This window comes from Xiphophorus hellerii, chromosome 15 (assembly GCF_003331165.1).
Source record: "Xiphophorus hellerii strain 12219 chromosome 15, Xiphophorus_hellerii-4.1, whole genome shotgun sequence".
NCBI lineage: Eukaryota > Metazoa > Chordata > Actinopteri > Cyprinodontiformes > Poeciliidae > Xiphophorus > Xiphophorus hellerii.
Window position 1 is genome coordinate 17,493,612 of NC_045686.1, and position 17,955 is coordinate 17,511,566.

At 38.7% G+C, this 17,955-nt stretch overlaps 2 protein-coding genes across 2 annotated transcripts; both read left to right on the plus strand.

Moving 5' to 3' along the window:
* Nucleotides 1-788: 788 nt before the first annotated feature.
* Nucleotides 789-7,133, plus strand: actr10 (actin related protein 10). The gene is made up of 13 exons (XM_032585322.1): nucleotides 789-999; nucleotides 1,949-2,021; nucleotides 2,104-2,186; nucleotides 2,321-2,429; nucleotides 2,646-2,753; nucleotides 3,518-3,585; nucleotides 3,707-3,786; nucleotides 4,307-4,342; nucleotides 4,680-4,759; nucleotides 4,901-4,974; nucleotides 5,507-5,588; nucleotides 5,689-5,890; nucleotides 6,124-7,133. The coding sequence occupies exons 1-13, from the start codon at nucleotides 923-925 to the stop codon at nucleotides 6,303-6,305; spliced, it is 1,254 nt and encodes a 417-aa protein (XP_032441213.1). The 5' UTR covers nucleotides 789-922; the 3' UTR covers nucleotides 6,306-7,133.
* A 4,611-nt stretch (nucleotides 7,134-11,744) lies between these two features.
* LOC116733613 (vascular endothelial growth factor A-like) lies at nucleotides 11,745-17,702 on the plus strand. The gene is made up of 7 exons (XM_032584380.1): nucleotides 11,745-11,900; nucleotides 13,817-13,850; nucleotides 14,116-14,312; nucleotides 14,397-14,458; nucleotides 14,535-14,561; nucleotides 14,640-14,702; nucleotides 17,272-17,702. The coding sequence occupies exons 1-7, from the start codon at nucleotides 11,859-11,861 to the stop codon at nucleotides 17,288-17,290; spliced, it is 444 nt and encodes a 147-aa protein (XP_032440271.1). The 5' UTR covers nucleotides 11,745-11,858; the 3' UTR covers nucleotides 17,291-17,702.
* The last annotated feature ends 253 nt before the right edge of the window (nucleotides 17,703-17,955 follow it).

The following is a 17,955-nucleotide window of genomic DNA, read 5'->3' on the forward strand; positions in this document are numbered from 1 at the left end:
AAATATCCAATCAGAGCAAGAGAAAACGTTAAAATATGCAAGCATATGTGATGATTTATGACCTTAAGTCGTAATAAAACATAGAAGTTTGTGGTTGTAATTTCACAAAATGTGCAAAAAGCTGAGGCTGTTCTATAACTAACATTCTTTTTTTTTGTCATTTCGTTGAACGTGACTGTAAGCTGACAAATAGATTACAACATAAGCAGGATTTTGCGCATATCATGCCACATGCAATCAATTTGCTCAAATATTTGAGATATTATCTAAAGTGCAATATTAGGGGGTCAGATAAGATTAAGTTTTATTTATTTATCTATTGTTAATAACTTGCTTTGGCAGCTGTTAAATGATAATAAGCAGTCGCGCTTGTGTCTGCGCGTCAGGAAATGAGGTCAGCCGTAACCAGGACACCAAACAGGTGACGTAGCAAAAGAAGTCAACATATTTGAAGGTGTGGAGCTGTTTCTATAGGATTCCATCTTAATCACATCTCTAGACCAGTTTCATTGAAGTAATAGTTATCAGGACAGAGGAATCAGTACTTTCTTTGGTCTCTTTTTGACAGATTGTAGAAGAGGAACGTTGCCAAGACAACAGATGCGTTTCAGTGCTTCGTGGAAACTAGAGATTTGCTTTTTAAGTTTAAATCTGTAATGTCTTCTCTCTTTTTCTTTGGATGGCATTTTATAAATTGTAAATACTGCTATAAAGTGACATTACTGGACATAAAAATGTTTCCCTGACTCGAGCATGTTATTGAGTTTCTGTTTCCCAATTGCGCTTTTTTCCCTGCAGTCCCTCCAGTCTGTGAAGAGGCAGCCCAGGCTAAGAGGAAGACAACTAGTTTTTTATTATGCGATGCAAAGCCGTGACTGTTAGCGTGAATAGCTAAAACCACTTTCTGAAATAAAATAGTAAAATGCCAATATTTGATGGGTTAGGAAGCGGAGGAGAGAAGACTGCCATTGTGATTGATTTAGGAGCAGCGTACACAAAGTGAGTATGCGTTGTTAGCAAAACAGGCTACCGCTACCAGGTTAGCATGCTAACATTTGGCTTTTTAAAAAGAATTTAGCCCATATTGTTGATTCTCTCGTTATTACGATGTATCAAAGGTTAGAAGAATTTACATGTTTGTGGCTAGCAGTGGAATTGGGCCGCATATGTTCGAGTTACAAGGTAGTGAGTTCCTCTAATATGCTAAGCCTATTAGCTGATGCTAACGTAGCTGTAGCTGACAGTTTTAGCTACAACTAGGTGGAATTATCAGTCATCCGACAACAAAACCCTTCAAAATGCTATTTGTTTTGTTTAACGAATATTGGTGGAAACGTTTTTACTATGTATGTTTTACATATGTAAGCTCCGTAATGTAATGGCAGTTTTTCCAATTGACACAAGCTAACACAGCGCCCCAAAAATGTTATTCACATATTTATTTAGCAGAGAAACTGACTTGAAGTCACATGCAGATCAAGTGGACTGCTCTCCTCTTTTATACAATGTTTTCCTTTGTGAGTCCAACAGCATAGGACACAGAGACCTAGTGTTAATTTGTTGATAGCAGATACTTTAAAATTAGAATTGTTCTTGGTATTTTTTTATTTATTTGGTAATTCAACTCCCATTTCAATATGTTTTTTTTCCACTGGGTGCACACAGTACTTTAAAAATTGTGGAAAAAGATTACTTCATTATTTTTAAACCATAATAATAGTATAATAGGTTAAGGCAGCGAGCAAATCTTTCTGAATTTTTGTAGCTTTGAGATTATTCTACTGCAAGAAAAGATTTTTTTTTATTTACATCTTTGCAATGAGTGGCAGAAGATTTGTGCCATATACCCATATTGAAGTCAAAAGAAGGCTTAGTTGTAAATTTTACAAAATTTGTCATATTTGTAAACATGCATACCAGCTCTGTTGAAATAACTTGTTTTTTGCAGATGCGGCTTTGCAGGGGAAACGGGGCCCAGGTTCATAATTCCGAGCGAGGTCCAGAAACCGGGACAACAGCAGGTAACGCTCATGATTTACTGTAACTAATCAGTGTGTGGGTTAGCAACATGTGTGTCTTAATGCTGTGTGCTGTCTCATGCAGGCCACCAAAGTGGTCCAGTACAACATCAACACAGAAGAGCTTTATGCCATCCTCAAAGAGTTTATCCACATATTGTACTTCAGGTGACGTGCTTTTCCTGCAACGAGTGTGCTTATTTCAAAACTGTTGTGCTGTTACAGTAACCGAACACCACAGATGATGATGCATTGTAACTGAGTTATGCAGCCTCATCAAATTAGAATCTATCCCCCATCAGGCACCTATTGGTGAACCCTCGAGACCGAAGAGTGGTGATCATCGAGTCCATCCTCTGCCCATCCCACTTCAGGGAGACGCTCACCAAGGTCTTCTTCAAACAGTTTGAGGTGCCACAAAAGACAACCATTGTTGTTACAGATGCTTGGTGTAACAGTTAAGATTGTAAACGGGATTGTTCAGTCTCTCTGCTTCACAAAACTGTACATGCTCACTTGTAATGAATGGAGTGAAAACATATCTGATGCTTCTGAGTTGCAGACATTTGGACTCGGGTTTTAACTCTGTAGCTCGACAGTAAATTTTCTGTTTTGTTTTTAATCCAGGTGCCCTCTGTGCTGTTCACTCCAAGTCACCTTATGGCCGTCATGACTTTAGGCATCAACTCTGCTCTAGTGATGGACTGTGGGTACACAGAGACACTCGTGCTGCCTGTATCCTTTACTTATTTTTGGTGTTATTGAGTAATCCAAAACAACAAACGGCAAGACTGTAAAGTGATGTTTATGCAGATTGTTTAAGGGGAAACAATGAGATTTTTGATATTTAAGAGATTGTTAGTAATCTTGCCGCAATAGGGATTTCTCAGTTAATCACATGTTAAATTAAAATGACCTCAGAAATGTCCATTCTGATGATTAATTTTTTTTAAGGTTAATTTTGCTTACAGAGACATTTTATTCATTCTTTCTGATTGTGTTTTATTTTGGATATTTAAAACGCCTCCCAGTTACAGGGCTGAGTTTTTTTCCTTTTTTTTTTCTAACAAAGTTAATGTTTAGCCATTTTTTGAGAGAGCAAACGTGCATTGTTATGCCATTACCAATATACTACTTGAAAATGGTCTCAAAACAACAATATTATCGTTTATTGGCGTAAGTACGATAAACGATAATATTTTCGATTATCATTCAGCAAAATGTATCATGTCAGTAGATCATTTAGCATAAATCCAGATCAGTTTTACACTTTGACAATTCAATTTTATGAAATAGCACTTAATTGTAGCATTAAACAATACTCTACTTCTTTACCACGTTTCAGCAGCATTTTCATTGTAAGCATGAAGGTTGGGATTTATTTACTTTCCCCTGTTTCTTTTGTGAATAAGGTTGTACTGTTCTCTATTTTTATAAAGCAATAACCAAGATTTACTGTGGGTGCTTTTCTGAAAACAGCCTTAACTTTGCTGCATTAGATTTATGAGTGTACTCCAATCCTCCCGGCCTGGGAGGCTCTGCCTCTTGGAGGGAAAGCCATTCATAAGTCAGTACCTGGTTGCCTGTTAATATTTTATTTTGCACTTACTTCACTGTGGCGGTTTTGCCTGTCAGGGTTAATTTAAAACGGCATTGTTTGTTGTTTCCGTTGTGTTTTCTTATTGCAGAGAATTGAACGGATTTCTCGTGGAGCAGTGCACCGTGGACACAGACACCACCACTGGGCAGAGCGTACCGGCCGCCATCGGTAACGACAGGCAGCTTGGACTAAAAATGTCTGCGACCCATAATGCATCATTCACTATTCATACGAAGGGCTTGTTTCCGCTCAACGTTCCCGTGAATCCCTTGCTCTGTTTCTAAATTATGCATTCAAAAAGTCTGTGTTAGCGTTTCCGCTTCAGCATTTCTTAGCAAAGGTAACCAAACTGTATTCTTCAAATCGATAATAATTTTAAAAAAACAAACAAATATAGCATGCTGAATAATTTCCTACATCTTAGCGGAAATCACAACAGATCTCAAATAAATGTATTGATCCTTTTTAAAAAAAATTATTATTATTATTATAAAAATAAAGACTGACGTACTCTGAAGTCCGTCTGCTGCTGTTTAGGAGATAGCAGCAGTTCCAGCTGTTTTTGAATCCTAATTAAATATGACACCAAGTAGTTATAATTAATCTCTGCAGCAGTGTCAGTTTAGATTCACGTCATAAGTCTAATTTAGTGACGCAATAAAAAGTGATGCATCTGTGTTTTCCTCAGGAACCATCCCAGAAGAAACAGTGGAGGACATAAAAGGTGAGTTTAATTGGCACTTTCTACTTTTACTTAATGAAGATCATTGACCAACTACAGCATTATGTAAGAGACATAATATTTCAGCCCCAAAAATCAGCATTTCAGAGTTGCATAACTCAATATCGAGGCATTGCTGCTGCCGTAATTCTATCACTGGGTGGCTTATACAGATCAGATTGGTATTAAGACATTGTTTCTGCTTAATTCTCTTCACATGTTTTGCTAATAGATGACCTAACCTGTCTGCAAGTAACACCTCAGTTCAGAAGTCTGAGTAGATTGTTGATGTTCACGGAAGGAGTGTATTGATTTATGTGTGCTGCTTTGTTTTTTGCAGCCAGAACATGTTTTGTCAGCGATTTGCAGAGAGGCCTCAAGATCCAGGAGGCCAAATTTAACCTGGACGGTACGGCTGAGGTAGGAGGAGTGTTTGCTGCGCTGGTTTTATTTCACAGTTTTGGTTCCTCAGAAAGTTTGGATGCAAAAAAAAAAAAATCTAAAAGGGCCCTGAATGTCGTGAGGTTTCCTGAAATCTGTGTAACTTGTGTGTCTTTGCAGCGTCCAGCCCCTCCTCCGGATGTCGACTATCCTCTGGATGGAGAGAAAATCCTGCATGTTCAAGGATCTATTAGGTAATCTTAAGATCTTTTCATCTGGTTTCAGTTTTTGCAATTTTATAACAACTTAAGCAAGTTCTTGTGGTATTTCTCATTGAAGAACATGTAAATTACTGTCTGGACCGTGCCGTTTTAGAGATGCAAAACTTTCAGTGTCTAACGATTCGATTCAGAAACAATTTTTTAATTCAGAAATAAATATTTTATATTTAGTCTAGAAATGATGGTTAAATTATGTCACTGACAAGAGGAAAAGACTGTAAATAAACATGTCATTTATTTAAAACAATTATGAAAGGTTCCATTAGTTTATATTTCAACAAAAATAGGTTTGTGCATAAAATTCTGTAACTTAAATTGCCAGTAATAGGTTAGCTTGGCTGCCTGGCTTTTCATTTTCAAAATACAATTTTACAAAAAACACAAAGCAAGCTAAAATCAGGTTTTGAGTGTTTTCAGTGGATTCAGAATTCCCAGGACTAGAAATTGCGATTTTCTATAGAATCTTTTTTTTTCTGCACCAGAGTTATTTTGTCCGGTCTTGCAGGGACTCGGTGATGGAGATCCTGTTTGAGCAGGACAACGAGGAGAAAAGTGTGGCGACTCTGATCCTCGACGCTCTGGTGAAGGTACGCTGTCATTTAATAAGCGCGGCGTATCAAACAGATGTTGTAGTTTTTATTTTTATTAATCTGTAACCTGTGGAAATCTTTAATGTTTTGTTCTCAGTGCCCCATTGACACGCGTAAAGTGCTCTCTGAGAACCTGGTGGTGATCGGAGGCACGGCCATGCTTCCCGGCTTCCTGCACCGCCTGCTGGCTGAGATACGCCTCCTGGTGGAGAAACCCAAGTACAGCAACGTGCTGGCTAGCAAGAACTTCCGCATCCACTCCCCACCGGCGAAGCCCAACTGCACCGCCTGGCTCGGAGGTACTCTTCAAAAAAGCATTTTCAGTGTTATTTCCTGCTTTCTTGCTGACTGTCTAAGTGAGCAGATTGAAAAAAAAAAAAATAATGGCTGTGTGGATAAAATATTTCTTCAAAATCAGTACTTAGGAGAAACGACTCAGTCAGCTATTTTTCAGAGCTTCAAATGCATTCTTTTCAGCATCTGTTGTTCCCTCTCTAAACTTTTGTTTTGAATTTCTCCTGATGCCCCCCAGGCGCCATCTTTGGGGCCCTTCAGGACATTCTGGGCAGCAGGTCGGTGTCCCGGGATTACTACAACCAGACTGGACGCATCCCGGACTGGTGCTGCTTGAGCTCCCCACCTCCTGAGTCTTTCTACGAGGCAGGGAAGACCCCTCCTCCTCTGATGAAGAGAGCGTACTCCATGGAGAAGTGAAACATAGCCAGATAGTTTTTCACTCAACAGTTCGGTAATCTTTAACATCGCGACACTTTCTCAGACTGATGTGTTGACTTCACACACAGATTTTTGAATGTCAGCTAGGTAAGATTTCAAAAGCTAATTCGTGTTGTCCTAGTTTGCATGTGTGTTATCCATAAATTCCCACCATAATGAATGGAATCTCAACAGTATTCCACTTTAAACAGTAAATGTAGCAGCAATCCCTTATTGATTTGCAGTTGCACATACTATTAATAATTAGATGAACACGGGGCTGAAATATCAAATGCAGACATGTCATCGGTCACAACGCTGTACGTGTGTGTCTTCACACTTCAGCATTTTTATTTCCAGTGAATCAGGAGAAATTTTGCTGAAGTCAGCAGAAATGTTGAAGATGACGTCTTACGACTGTAAGTTTTGTGTTTATCACAAAAAGTGTTGCTTATGTAATCAGACTGTTATGTCTGTTAAAATGAAGAAATTACCCATAGAGATTACAAACAAACAATTTTCACTTATTTATTGTTTCTACCTAGCTGTTGGAGGTTTTGGATCGTTTTTTACCCATATGTTAAAGCAATTCTGGATGGATTAAAATTTAGGTAAAGATTGTTGACTGAAGGTAAAAGGTTTGTTTTGCTCCAACACCATCATTAAAGGTGTAATCCACAATTTAGACACTCTTGACAAGATGTGCAATTCACTTACGTACCTGATAATATATTTGTGTGTCTTGTTTTTGGGCTATTCAGAACATTCCTTTGAAAATTACTCTGTAAACCATCATCACTACAAATAAATGTCCAGAATTGAGTCTAATCTGGATTTGTGTTATTTTGTTTTAAAGTCTAAGAATCAGTCTTTCATAAACCTTATTTGCTGATTGTAAGGTTTGCACCCAAGGTGTTACCCCAGTGTATTGTAAGCCTGGCGGGCTACCAGACTTTATTTCTGCCCCCACCAGGCTTAGCATTGCTTCCTTTTTTAAAGTTTTTTTTAAATATATATATATTTGCATTTTTTAAGACTTTATAATTGGTGTTCAGGTCTTCCAATCGTTCAATAACACATAATTATCAAGTGATATTTTCACATTTCCTGTTAACTTGAAACATTTTTGAACTCAAAAACACGACGCGGCGCTGGATGAATCACTGCCCTAGCGCCCAACCACTGGGCTTAGCGAGGGAAAATCTTGCCACCCTTAATAGTCCACAAAAGAACAAATTTACCATTGCATCTCATATTTTCAAAGTAAATGACATTTGCTGTAAATCTTCAGACTTCCCAGATTGTCACTGCGACATATAGACCAAATATGCTATAATGTAATACCTTCCAGACAGGTGACCTTTCATCGTCCACAACCAACCTCAAGTCATTTTGTATTTTTGTAACCTGATTTGTTGTACATTTTTTGTATCACACTAGAGTACGGTTGGTGTTATACAAGCATTATTGAAGAACATTTATTTTGACACAAATTATAGGGGTCTAATAAGCTGTTGGTTTAAGTAGTACTAAACATTTTAAGCAAATAAAAGCCCATTTTTCATACATCAAAATTGTTGATGTATGAAACTTTGAATATGATCTTTTATTCAGTTGGATAACATGTTTTAAGTGGTCTTTTTTTATTGGCTGTCTAAAATGCCTTAGCCTTTAGGTTCCCCAAGTCTGCTTCTGATTGGTTGACCCTCATGATGACTCCTTCCACTGAAACGCTTCTGAAATAAATATCTCATTGTTTGCATTGTAAGTAGTCCACGTTTGTGTAAAATGAATCCAAGATTTTATTTCCCCACCATACACCACAAATTTATACTGTCAGTAAATGTCACATACTGTATGTTTACCTTTCAAAGTAGACAGAATATGTATTGAATAAATAGAGAAAAGAGATCAAAAGCCAAGAAACCAGATTAAATCATTGCTTCTGCAGTGTGGCAATTAGATCAGCTGATTTAATGTCAAATGAGGGCTTATAAAAAAAAGGTTCCTCGTTACCAAAGTATTGGACAATACCCCAAAAACTTTACTTATTGCAATAGTTCCAGATTTGTTTTCCTAAACTTCTGAATAGCTGTGTTTTTATGGTAAGTGTACACAAAACTTTAGTCAATATTCTCCTAATGTAAAAAAAATCAATAACACAATTCTGTAATTTAGATGCTTCCTTTAAATAACAAGTGCAATTAAAATCACACGTGAATAGGTTTGTTCTAGTGATAAGTTGTTCAAAAACCACTTCCTGTTGTCTTCTTCGTCTTTTCCGCCAGTAGTAACAACCGGTTGTTGATCACATGACTTGATTGATGTGAAAAAAGTGTTTCCATCGCATTTTTCTTTTCTTTTTTTTGCAAAATACACAAATTTAGATGCAGCCGAAAATCTCATTCTTACCCAAAAAAACTTTTAATAAAAAATCCTCTTTTTTTTTATTTGGCATGTTTGGTATTTCCAATTTGCGCTATTACATTGTCAGTGGAAACACATTGTAAGCTGCATATTGTTGGGGTGTGGCACTTTCACACTGTCAGCGGTGGAGAAAAAAAAAAACTGCGCTGCCCTGACTGTGGAGTTAATCTCTGCCTTCTTGAACAGAGTTGCACCTGTTTGGCGCTTTGGGTCACGTAAATCACTCAGCTCTGTTACGTCAGGCTACTGGAGCCAGAAGCATTACCCACAATGCATCAGCTTAAAGTGTGGGAATTTGGTTAGTTTGGAATTTTAATCGCGGACATAAAAACAATTAACAGAGCATCACAGCGATGTAACTCTGATTACTAGGACCCTGTTTGGCTCTTATATTCAGAAAGTAAGGTGTTTCTGTAATTTTTCTCCCAGGCTTCTCAGTGTGGTCCTGTTCAATGTGCGCTCTTTTTCAGGTGATTTCATCTTTCAGCCATGACCTTGCTCTCATACAGCTGTTCTGTCCCACCTGCTGCTCCAGCTGAGGCCAGCCGTCCTCCGACTGGAACTGGGACCTGATCCGCAGTGCGGTTCCCAGAGACGGGAAGCAGCAGCTGTCCGACTGACCTCTGCTTTTCCGGCGTAGCTAGAGGTCAGGAATTATATTCCCTGCTATGTGGGTGAAGAATAAGAAAGTGTCTTTTCAGAAGACTATGAAGATTTTTTTTAAATAATTCAGAATAATCTGAAATGGGATAGAATTTGATTATTAAATACATTCTTTTTTCCATTCTCCCCCCGCCACGCAATAAGGGACTTTTCAATAATTGTCTTTCCCCTGGACGTTTTCTACGTTTAACTTCTACAAATTTTTTCCATTTCTGCTGATCGGAGTTGGGGGGAAAAAAGTGAGTGGATACATGAACGTGGTGGGTCTGACCCAGAAAAGCAGCGAGAGCTAAAGCAACTTAAGTGGACGCAGAAAAAGCTGCCGAACTAACCCGATGTGTTCATCACACAAACTTCGACCTCTGGAGCAGATTACGGCCGGAGAAGAAACATTTAGTTGTATGAAAAGAAACTACGGCACCCATTATGTTTCATGTTTCTTCTAATAAGCAAATTATTTCTAATTTCTTAAAAGTTTGAGTGATAAGTGACTAAAACTATATGATTATGGTAGAAGTAAAGAGAGATGTACAGCTCTGGAAAAAAATAAGAATCCACTGCACTGAACCCCATTGAAAACCTCCTGGTTATTCCACCAAATATTGATTTCTGAACTCTTCCTGAGTTAAAACATTAATATTGTTGTTTCTAAATGAATATGAACTTGTTTTCTTTGCATTAGTTGAGGTCTGAAAGCACTGCATCTTTTTTGCTATTTTGACCATTTCTCATTTTCTGCAGATAAAAACAAAATCCTTGCTTGGAATTTCAGAGACGTGTTGTCAGTAGTTCATAGAATAAAAGAACAATGTTCATTTTACTCAAACACATACCTATAAAAAGTAAAATCAGAGAAACGACGTCATCCCTGCCGAACACCATCGGCCTACAGGCTCTTTTACGGCACCAGCGAGTCATTTCCAAGTAACAAAACGTGAGATGGGAACTTCAGGGCAGACTGCCATGGAAAAAAACCCCTGTAAACTAATTGGCGCTGTGAGTAGACCTGGTCCACTGGTCTGGCAACAAATCCCACTTCTTCCCTGCGTGCGATTGCACCATGCTCAAATGCCAAGTCGTCAGAAAATGTCAACAAGACCACAAACTGTGAGCAAGCAGTACCTCTCTCAGGACACGTACCGGGCCTTGAACATCTCATCCGTCTGGTGAAAATACCAAACTGTTAAACAAGACGGACTTAAAACAGTTTTCGAAAGACTCCTTGTTTAAATCGTTGCTTCTCCCAAACCTTTTGGTTCAAGTGAGATTTGAGAACCTGGTTACTCATTTTGTTTTTTGTTTGTTTCCAAAAGTCGGGACGGGCAAGAACCTGTCCAAGTCTGTGGCAATACATTTTTACAAGCGTACATTTTGGGTAATGAGCGCTCAGCTGACTCAACGGCAGAGTTAACGGTGATTGTGGTCAGATGGCGCGCCGCTTCCATCTTTGTTTTCGTCTTTACAGCGATTGACTGCAACAACAAGTCAGTCCAATTATCCAGTAAGCAGCACTTATGCTCATCTGAGCTCGTCCTTAGAAATGTGAAAGCAGAGAGAGGGAACAATATGTACACTCACGCAAACCGTACGATAAATCTCGACAGTCACGCACGCCGTTATCTCCAGTGGCGCATCACTGGATATATGATTTCCATTCAGTCCCCTTTTACTCCGATACCCTTAGATAAAATTCAGCTGAACCAGAATATTCGTAATTCAATAAACTGCAAGCCACGTTTGTCCTATTAAAAGGTTTGAGAATAACCTTTGAGCATGTGTGAAACATACTTTTGTATTTTAAAAAAAATATTTTTTTTTAATAGTCAGATGTAATATTGTCATTTTAAATGCCATGTCTACATTTAAAATTTCCGCTTACATTAGCTGTAGGTGGAAATTAATCATAACCAACAGAAATGAAGACTTACAAACGTCCATCTGCTAATAAATAATCTATATACTGTTTCTCTTACTGTTCACATTCCTGGATTATATTGACTTTTCAGCAACATGCTAAGGTATTTAATTGGTCTGTAATGTCAGTATTAGAAATCTCCCAAAACAAAACACCTGACAAACTTTGGTAGAAGAAAACAAATCTGCGTAAAGACATATTTTCAGCACATCAAGCAGACCATGATCGATGGTTGATTGGCTCACTTTTATCCAAACTTTCTAAAGCTGTTTTTGAGTCGCACACTCTTACTAGATGTAGGTTTCATCGGTCACGAGTAAGTCGATGGAAGTTGATGCAATTTTGTCTGAAGAGAAGTCATTTGCTCAAATTTCTCAGGAATTCTGACGGTGGTTTCCTCTTAATCACTTGTTGTCCATATAAGCCCTCTTGCAACAGCGACGGCTCCATTTTCCAGCCGCTCCACGCCCCGTTTGTTTTCCGTTTTTCATTTCTTCCTGACTGCCTGGAAGACGGGACAGGGTAGACTCGTCCTCGTCAGTGGCGCCATGTACCTCCTGCTGGTTCTTCTGCTGCTCACTCCAGTCCAAGTAAGAGTTTTTTTTTCTTCTTTATTTTATTCATAAAGCTCACTCTTTCCTCCATGTTTCTGTTTTTTTGTGCGTTTCGACTTTTTTCCCCACAGTAAAGTAGACCTTTTCAGGCTCTCCGGGTTGCATGAAGCAGCAGTACGAGTTTCTGCAGGATTATTTATTCAACCTGATTTCACACATTTTGTCAGATATTTACAGTTTTTATGAGATTACAATCACAAACTGTACTTTGGAGCAGATACAAAAGTCTGACCTCTGGGGTTGCAAGTGGCCCTTAAGGCCCTTCATAGTGGCTCTCAATAACTTTGGCCAAAAACAAATTGACTAATGTTTTATTTAATAATAAGGTGATTAAAAGAGCTAGTTTGACCAGTCTTTGTGTTTTCTCTACATAGACGTTTTGCAACAGAATTATACCAGAGGAGTAATAAACATTTGTCTTGTTCTCTCGTTTGTTTAGTTCCGTAATGATGCTGCATTTTACATTTATTTTGAGAGAATGAATTTGTTCCCTTTTTCCCTAAAAGTAAACTTTTTTCTTCTTCTCTAGAACCTGAAATAGAAATAAGACTTGACTTAGTCAGAACACATGCTACTTCATTTTTACAGCAGGCATCTGGAAAACAGTGAAGAGAATCCAGAGCACGACGCCTCTGAGAACCGCAGTCTTAGAAGAGAAAGCCCACAGCATCACAGATTAGCTACTGCTTTACAGTATTTATCTTTTATTGCATGGCGAACCCAGTGGGAGGGTTCGTTGCCAAAAAAGCTTCATCTTAAGTCTCATTTGATCAAAAACCTTCCATTTAAAGTCCCAGTAATGCTTCACAAACTTTATGCTTCTGCTAATAGAACAGAAGGTGTTATTATTATTTTAACATGCTTCCCCCCTAGTGAATGAAATATTAAATCTCCCCCAGTGACACTGGGTCTCCAAAATGGTGTTTAGGGTTTTCTACTTTCATGCATGATAGTATTTTTTCTTTCTGCAGCGTTTAGGTGAAACGTGTAAAACCACCGCGGCTGGACTGTATTCCTCATGCAATGACATCTGGTTTTTACTATTATCGTGAACGCAGCTGTTACACACATCTGGTTAAGGTTCTCTTGCGTCAGATTTAAGCACGACTTCCTAAATAGTCAGGAACACAGTGCAACTACTCATAAGAAGTAAAGGAGAGCAGCAATTACAGGAAGAAATTATGATTTGATTCTAAGCCATGTTCTGGTTAAGCAAACAGAAAAATCTAAGTACCTTTAATTATCAGATAGCTAAGGATGTCCCTGAATGAACACTTAATCACATATTATTCCAATTTTATAGTAATTTCTGGTAGAGTTGAAGTAATTTTTTAATATAACAAACATGTTTCTTTGACTGGACTTTATTTTAACTTTTTGGAGTAAAGAATGACAATTTGACATGCATATTGTAAATAAAAACAGATGCATAATATGGAAGAGTTTAAAACCACTGAAAAATAATGTAATAATTCTTTTTTTTTTATGTGGTTTCTTCTGGATATAACCAATATGTATTCACAATCAATGCTCTTTTTACAGAAAGGTGTTAGTTTTTGAGAGAGCGGCCTTGTTTGATTCCCTCACAAAAACAAACTTACTGCTTGATTTAAAAAAAGACTTCAAATCCAAATCTGCTGCGGGGTGTGAATAATTTTGAGCCCAACTGGACTCAGCAACATTTCATATTTTTCTGTTGAGCGTCGTTATTCCACCACCACTAGAGGGAGCTGTGCGACTGCTAGACACGATTCCCCAAACTCCATTTGCTGCACATTTGCTTTGTACTTGTGGCCTAATCGGCGCAGAAATGAAAAGCGACCACACACGCGTATTGCTCTGCAAAATGGTCTATATTTGCTTATTTATTTATATGTTTTGTTTCTATTTAGATGCTCAATCTTCCAGGGAAGGAAAGGCCAACGGGTAGGAACGACACACTAATTTATTCTTGTTGATATAACTGCGTATTTTTCTTACTATAATTTACTACCCAGCGTTTATAGTTTTTTATTTTTATTTTATTTTTTGCTTGTACTGTATATATTTTATGCCTTCTGTAAGAGATCTACCGTTTTAATTTGTCTTAAGTATATCTGTTCTGTTCTATATTTGGTCCAAAGTGTCTCCAAACTTTTTATTTATTTATTTATTTATTTATTTATTTATTTATTTATTTATTTTTATGAAGCAATGGGATTCAGGGAGGTGCTAGACAAGAGCTTTTGTCGACCGATCGAGCAGCATGTGAACGTGGAGACGGAGTTCCCTGGCGGCGTGGAGGATTTCTACATACCTCATTGCGTCTCACTGTTCCGCTGCTCGGGCTGCTGCATTGATGAGACTCGGGAGTGCTACCCTGTCGTTGAACGCAACATCACCTTGGAGGTGAGGAGCGACCACGGGCGCTTTCAAACGCAGTCGGTTGCACGAAACGACGTTCACTTCCCTGCCCTCCCCTCCTGTCTGCAGGTGAGTCGGTCGAATCAGGTCGTCAACCTCACGTTTGTGGAGCATCAGGAGTGTGGAGTGAGGTAGACTAATGTCAGACACGCCTGGTTCAGTTCAGCTGCTACAAAACTGGAATATTAAAGTTGTTCTCCCTTTTAGGCTGAAAGAGTATCGGAATAACACAAGGTCAGTAAATGAAAGGTTTTATCTTTTGGGATTTGAACTTATCTATGACTTTGTAATAATTTTGTTCCTCCTCCACAGCAAGGAGGACTCTCTCAGGGACAGACCTCGAAGGAGGAAGCACAGGAGGAGAAGATGTGAAAAGTAAGACTGATCCAACTCCTTTTTCACGGTCTGTGTCGTCGTTTTTGTCTTGACTCGGCCTGATCGTCGTGAACAAAGCGTCCAAGACATTAAAAGTCATCACATATTATTATCTGCCTTGTTGCTCATCACTTTTAGAGGACCTTTAATCCAAAGCCATTTCCGGAAGGTCGCAGAAACTTTGACAGATTAAACCGAGGATAAACGTTCTACAGATTTAAAGTAGGAAAAAGAAATCATTTAATTTGTCACCGGAAATATTGTTTGGAGCAGATCACGAGATACTCCAAGGTGACTGTTCGTAGCGTGACTGCAGAGTCTTTAAGGAGAAACTTGACTTTCGAACAATCTCCTTTTTGTTAAGCAATCAAACAAGCTTCCCGGTGGTTCTGTAAAGTAATGATTTCCATTTAGGGAGATTCTCAGGAAGAAAAACTGAATAACTCCACAAGATCAGCAGCTACTAAAATAGACTATGTGTGGTACAGGTATAAATGACGGTCAAACATATGAGAAGACTCCGACTAATATTTGGGAACACGCCTTTTTTGTAAGCTGCACAGAAACCACATGTTGCCATCAATAAGCTTGACAGAATGGTGTCAATATATGGTCAAATATCTGGTTGGACATTTGACCATTCTATGAAATAAGTTAGTTTTTCTGGCAACTTGACTTTAAGGTGCAGTCCGTGTATTTTGACCAGACCATTCCATTTCCAGTTCTGACACCATGGTAATATCCACATTTCAACTGACTGGAGAAATTGGAGATAGTTCCAGCTTTTTTTGATGACTTCCCTCCTCTTTGTGCATTTCACCGGAACCACTGGGTCAGGGCAGAGCTGCCCCACTTGCGGGTCACTGCAGATTTTCGTCAAGTCTGTTGGAACAGAATGTGGCGAGGGCAGAACAGAGGAAGTATTTTCAGCCATAAACTCAATAGGATCTACTTTATAAAGAAAACGAGTCAGTAACACACAGAATCTAATAGCTAAAACTTATATACCAGTCATCCTTTTAACAATACTGTATGTTGCAGACGCTCAGATCCTCAACTCGCCACGCGAACTGTGAGCCATCTGGCAAACGGTTTAGAAGCCGTGTAGATTTCAAACTTAATTGGTCCCTACATCAGTCAGATTTTAAATAAAGTAGGCATGTGGTGTTTTGTCATGCTGCCGATACTCTGGTCTGATTTCTTGGTTTGTTTACTTAGGATGTATGCGAGAATGTGCGATATTTTATTGAGCAATATGTGTTTTTGATTTTACCGTGTGCGGTGTATTTTAACGGCTTTGTTTAGCTTATGATGTCCGAGTTAAATTTTCCCTTGGGGACAATAAAGTCCATGCAACTTTTACTTTACCCAACTTCATGTTGTATTAAGTTCTTTATCTTGATTAGATAGCAGACTTTTTTCAGGTATTTTAGCGGTCTCTTCCAGTGCTAAGTAATATCTGCATCTGTGGTGTCACTATCAGCAATTTTCTTTTTGGGGAAACGAGAGAGAGAGAGAGACAGTTTGAGGAATCTGGGTCAACAGCTTGCAGCACTGCCTGCAGGGCATCACCAGCTCCGCTGCTTCACAAAAGGAGAATGCAGCAGTAGGAACACACACATTTTCCAAATCACTTCACCTAGAAGCAGGTTATTTTGGGCTTGGGGTCACCGGCAGGGTACCGCTGAATTCAACAGTACGTTTGGTTTCCCTGGAAACATATAGATGTGTTGTTTCATCACTCATACGTGTCAGAGCGATCATTTCGCTACATTTAAATGTGATTTTGACCCATTATCTCCTTACCGACTCTCCGAAACATCAACAAAAAGTCCCTTGCAAACATATTCACCGACCTTTTAACCTTTTCGCATGTTGTCACGACAACGCCAAACTTCAGCGCAAGACTGTGTGTGATAGATGAGCACAAGGGATTTATCGACAGTGAGGCAGAAGGGTTTTGATGTTTTCTGTCAATCTGAAAAGTGTGGCCTGGATTCAGATTCGTACCCCACTCGGAGCAGCCTGTTGCATGTCTAGAGAATCACATTTCTGCCTGTTCTTCTCTGCAAAATAACAACGCACGGGCACTATATTAAAAAAAGTATCCGTTACACCTTGAACACGTTTTCTGTCGCTTTTAACTTTACATAACTCAACAGGATGCTGCTGAGAAAACAGAGAATATTTTGCATGCTTTGTGCAGGAATACACTGGATGTTTTCCAACCCCCAAAACTTGAGAGGCGGAGGAAGGAAATATTCACTCTGGGTCCTAATTATGAAAGAGCCGCCACTGGCTCCTTCTGTCTCCCTGTCCAATCTGACCAGTTTCCCCGTCCTGACTGAGCTCTGCCATTTTGGCCAGAGTCCCATCTCAACTTTTAGTTGCTTTATAGATTCATTTCAAGCATTTCAATGCATCAAACAAATCAAAAGCGTGGTAAATGAACGCCAGGTGTTTTCTAAGTGAGTAAGAATCTGAAATTCAGTTGGAATAAGGGAACAAAAGATGTTGTCATGCAGTTCATGGCGGTTTGAATTCATTTCCATGTATTTTGTCTTTCCAGGTGCCAGTTCTCTCGCTAGAAGATACATCTTCATTGACGGAAACGTCATTTGGGATCAATGTTTCCATCCTCTGTACATAGATAACTTCCTGCATTCATCCCACCAGAGGCCAGTTCTTCTTCTGCAAGCTTCTCTTCATTATTTATCAAAGAAAAAGGATCAGCCTTTGATCCTGGCTGCTGCTTGTTTTGGACCAAAGTCAACTCAGTCTTTCACATCTAGATATTCTCATGTGAAGTTTGGACGATGTACGTAAACTGCAGAACACAGAAGACGTTTATTTAAGCTTTTTTATATACATATTTTTTTATCAGTTGTTAACACAAAGACAATGAATAATGTACAATCGGCAAGGCATATGTGTGTATTTTTTTAAGGATTTATTTAATTAAATAATGAGTTCAGTGAATAAAAATATATGTAAACAGCAGTGATTCTCTATGGTCTTTATCTGAATGTCAGTAAACACTCTGAGACATTAAGGGTATTTAGACAACCCTTAAGCTTTTTCACACGTTACACCTCATGTAACAACACCAAACTATATATATAGTACAGACCAAAAGTTTGGACACACCTTTCTAATTCAATGGGTTTTCTTTATTTTCATGACTATTTATAAGGCAAGAAATCCCACGTATTAACCGGACGGGGCACACCTATGAAGTGAAAACCATTTCAGG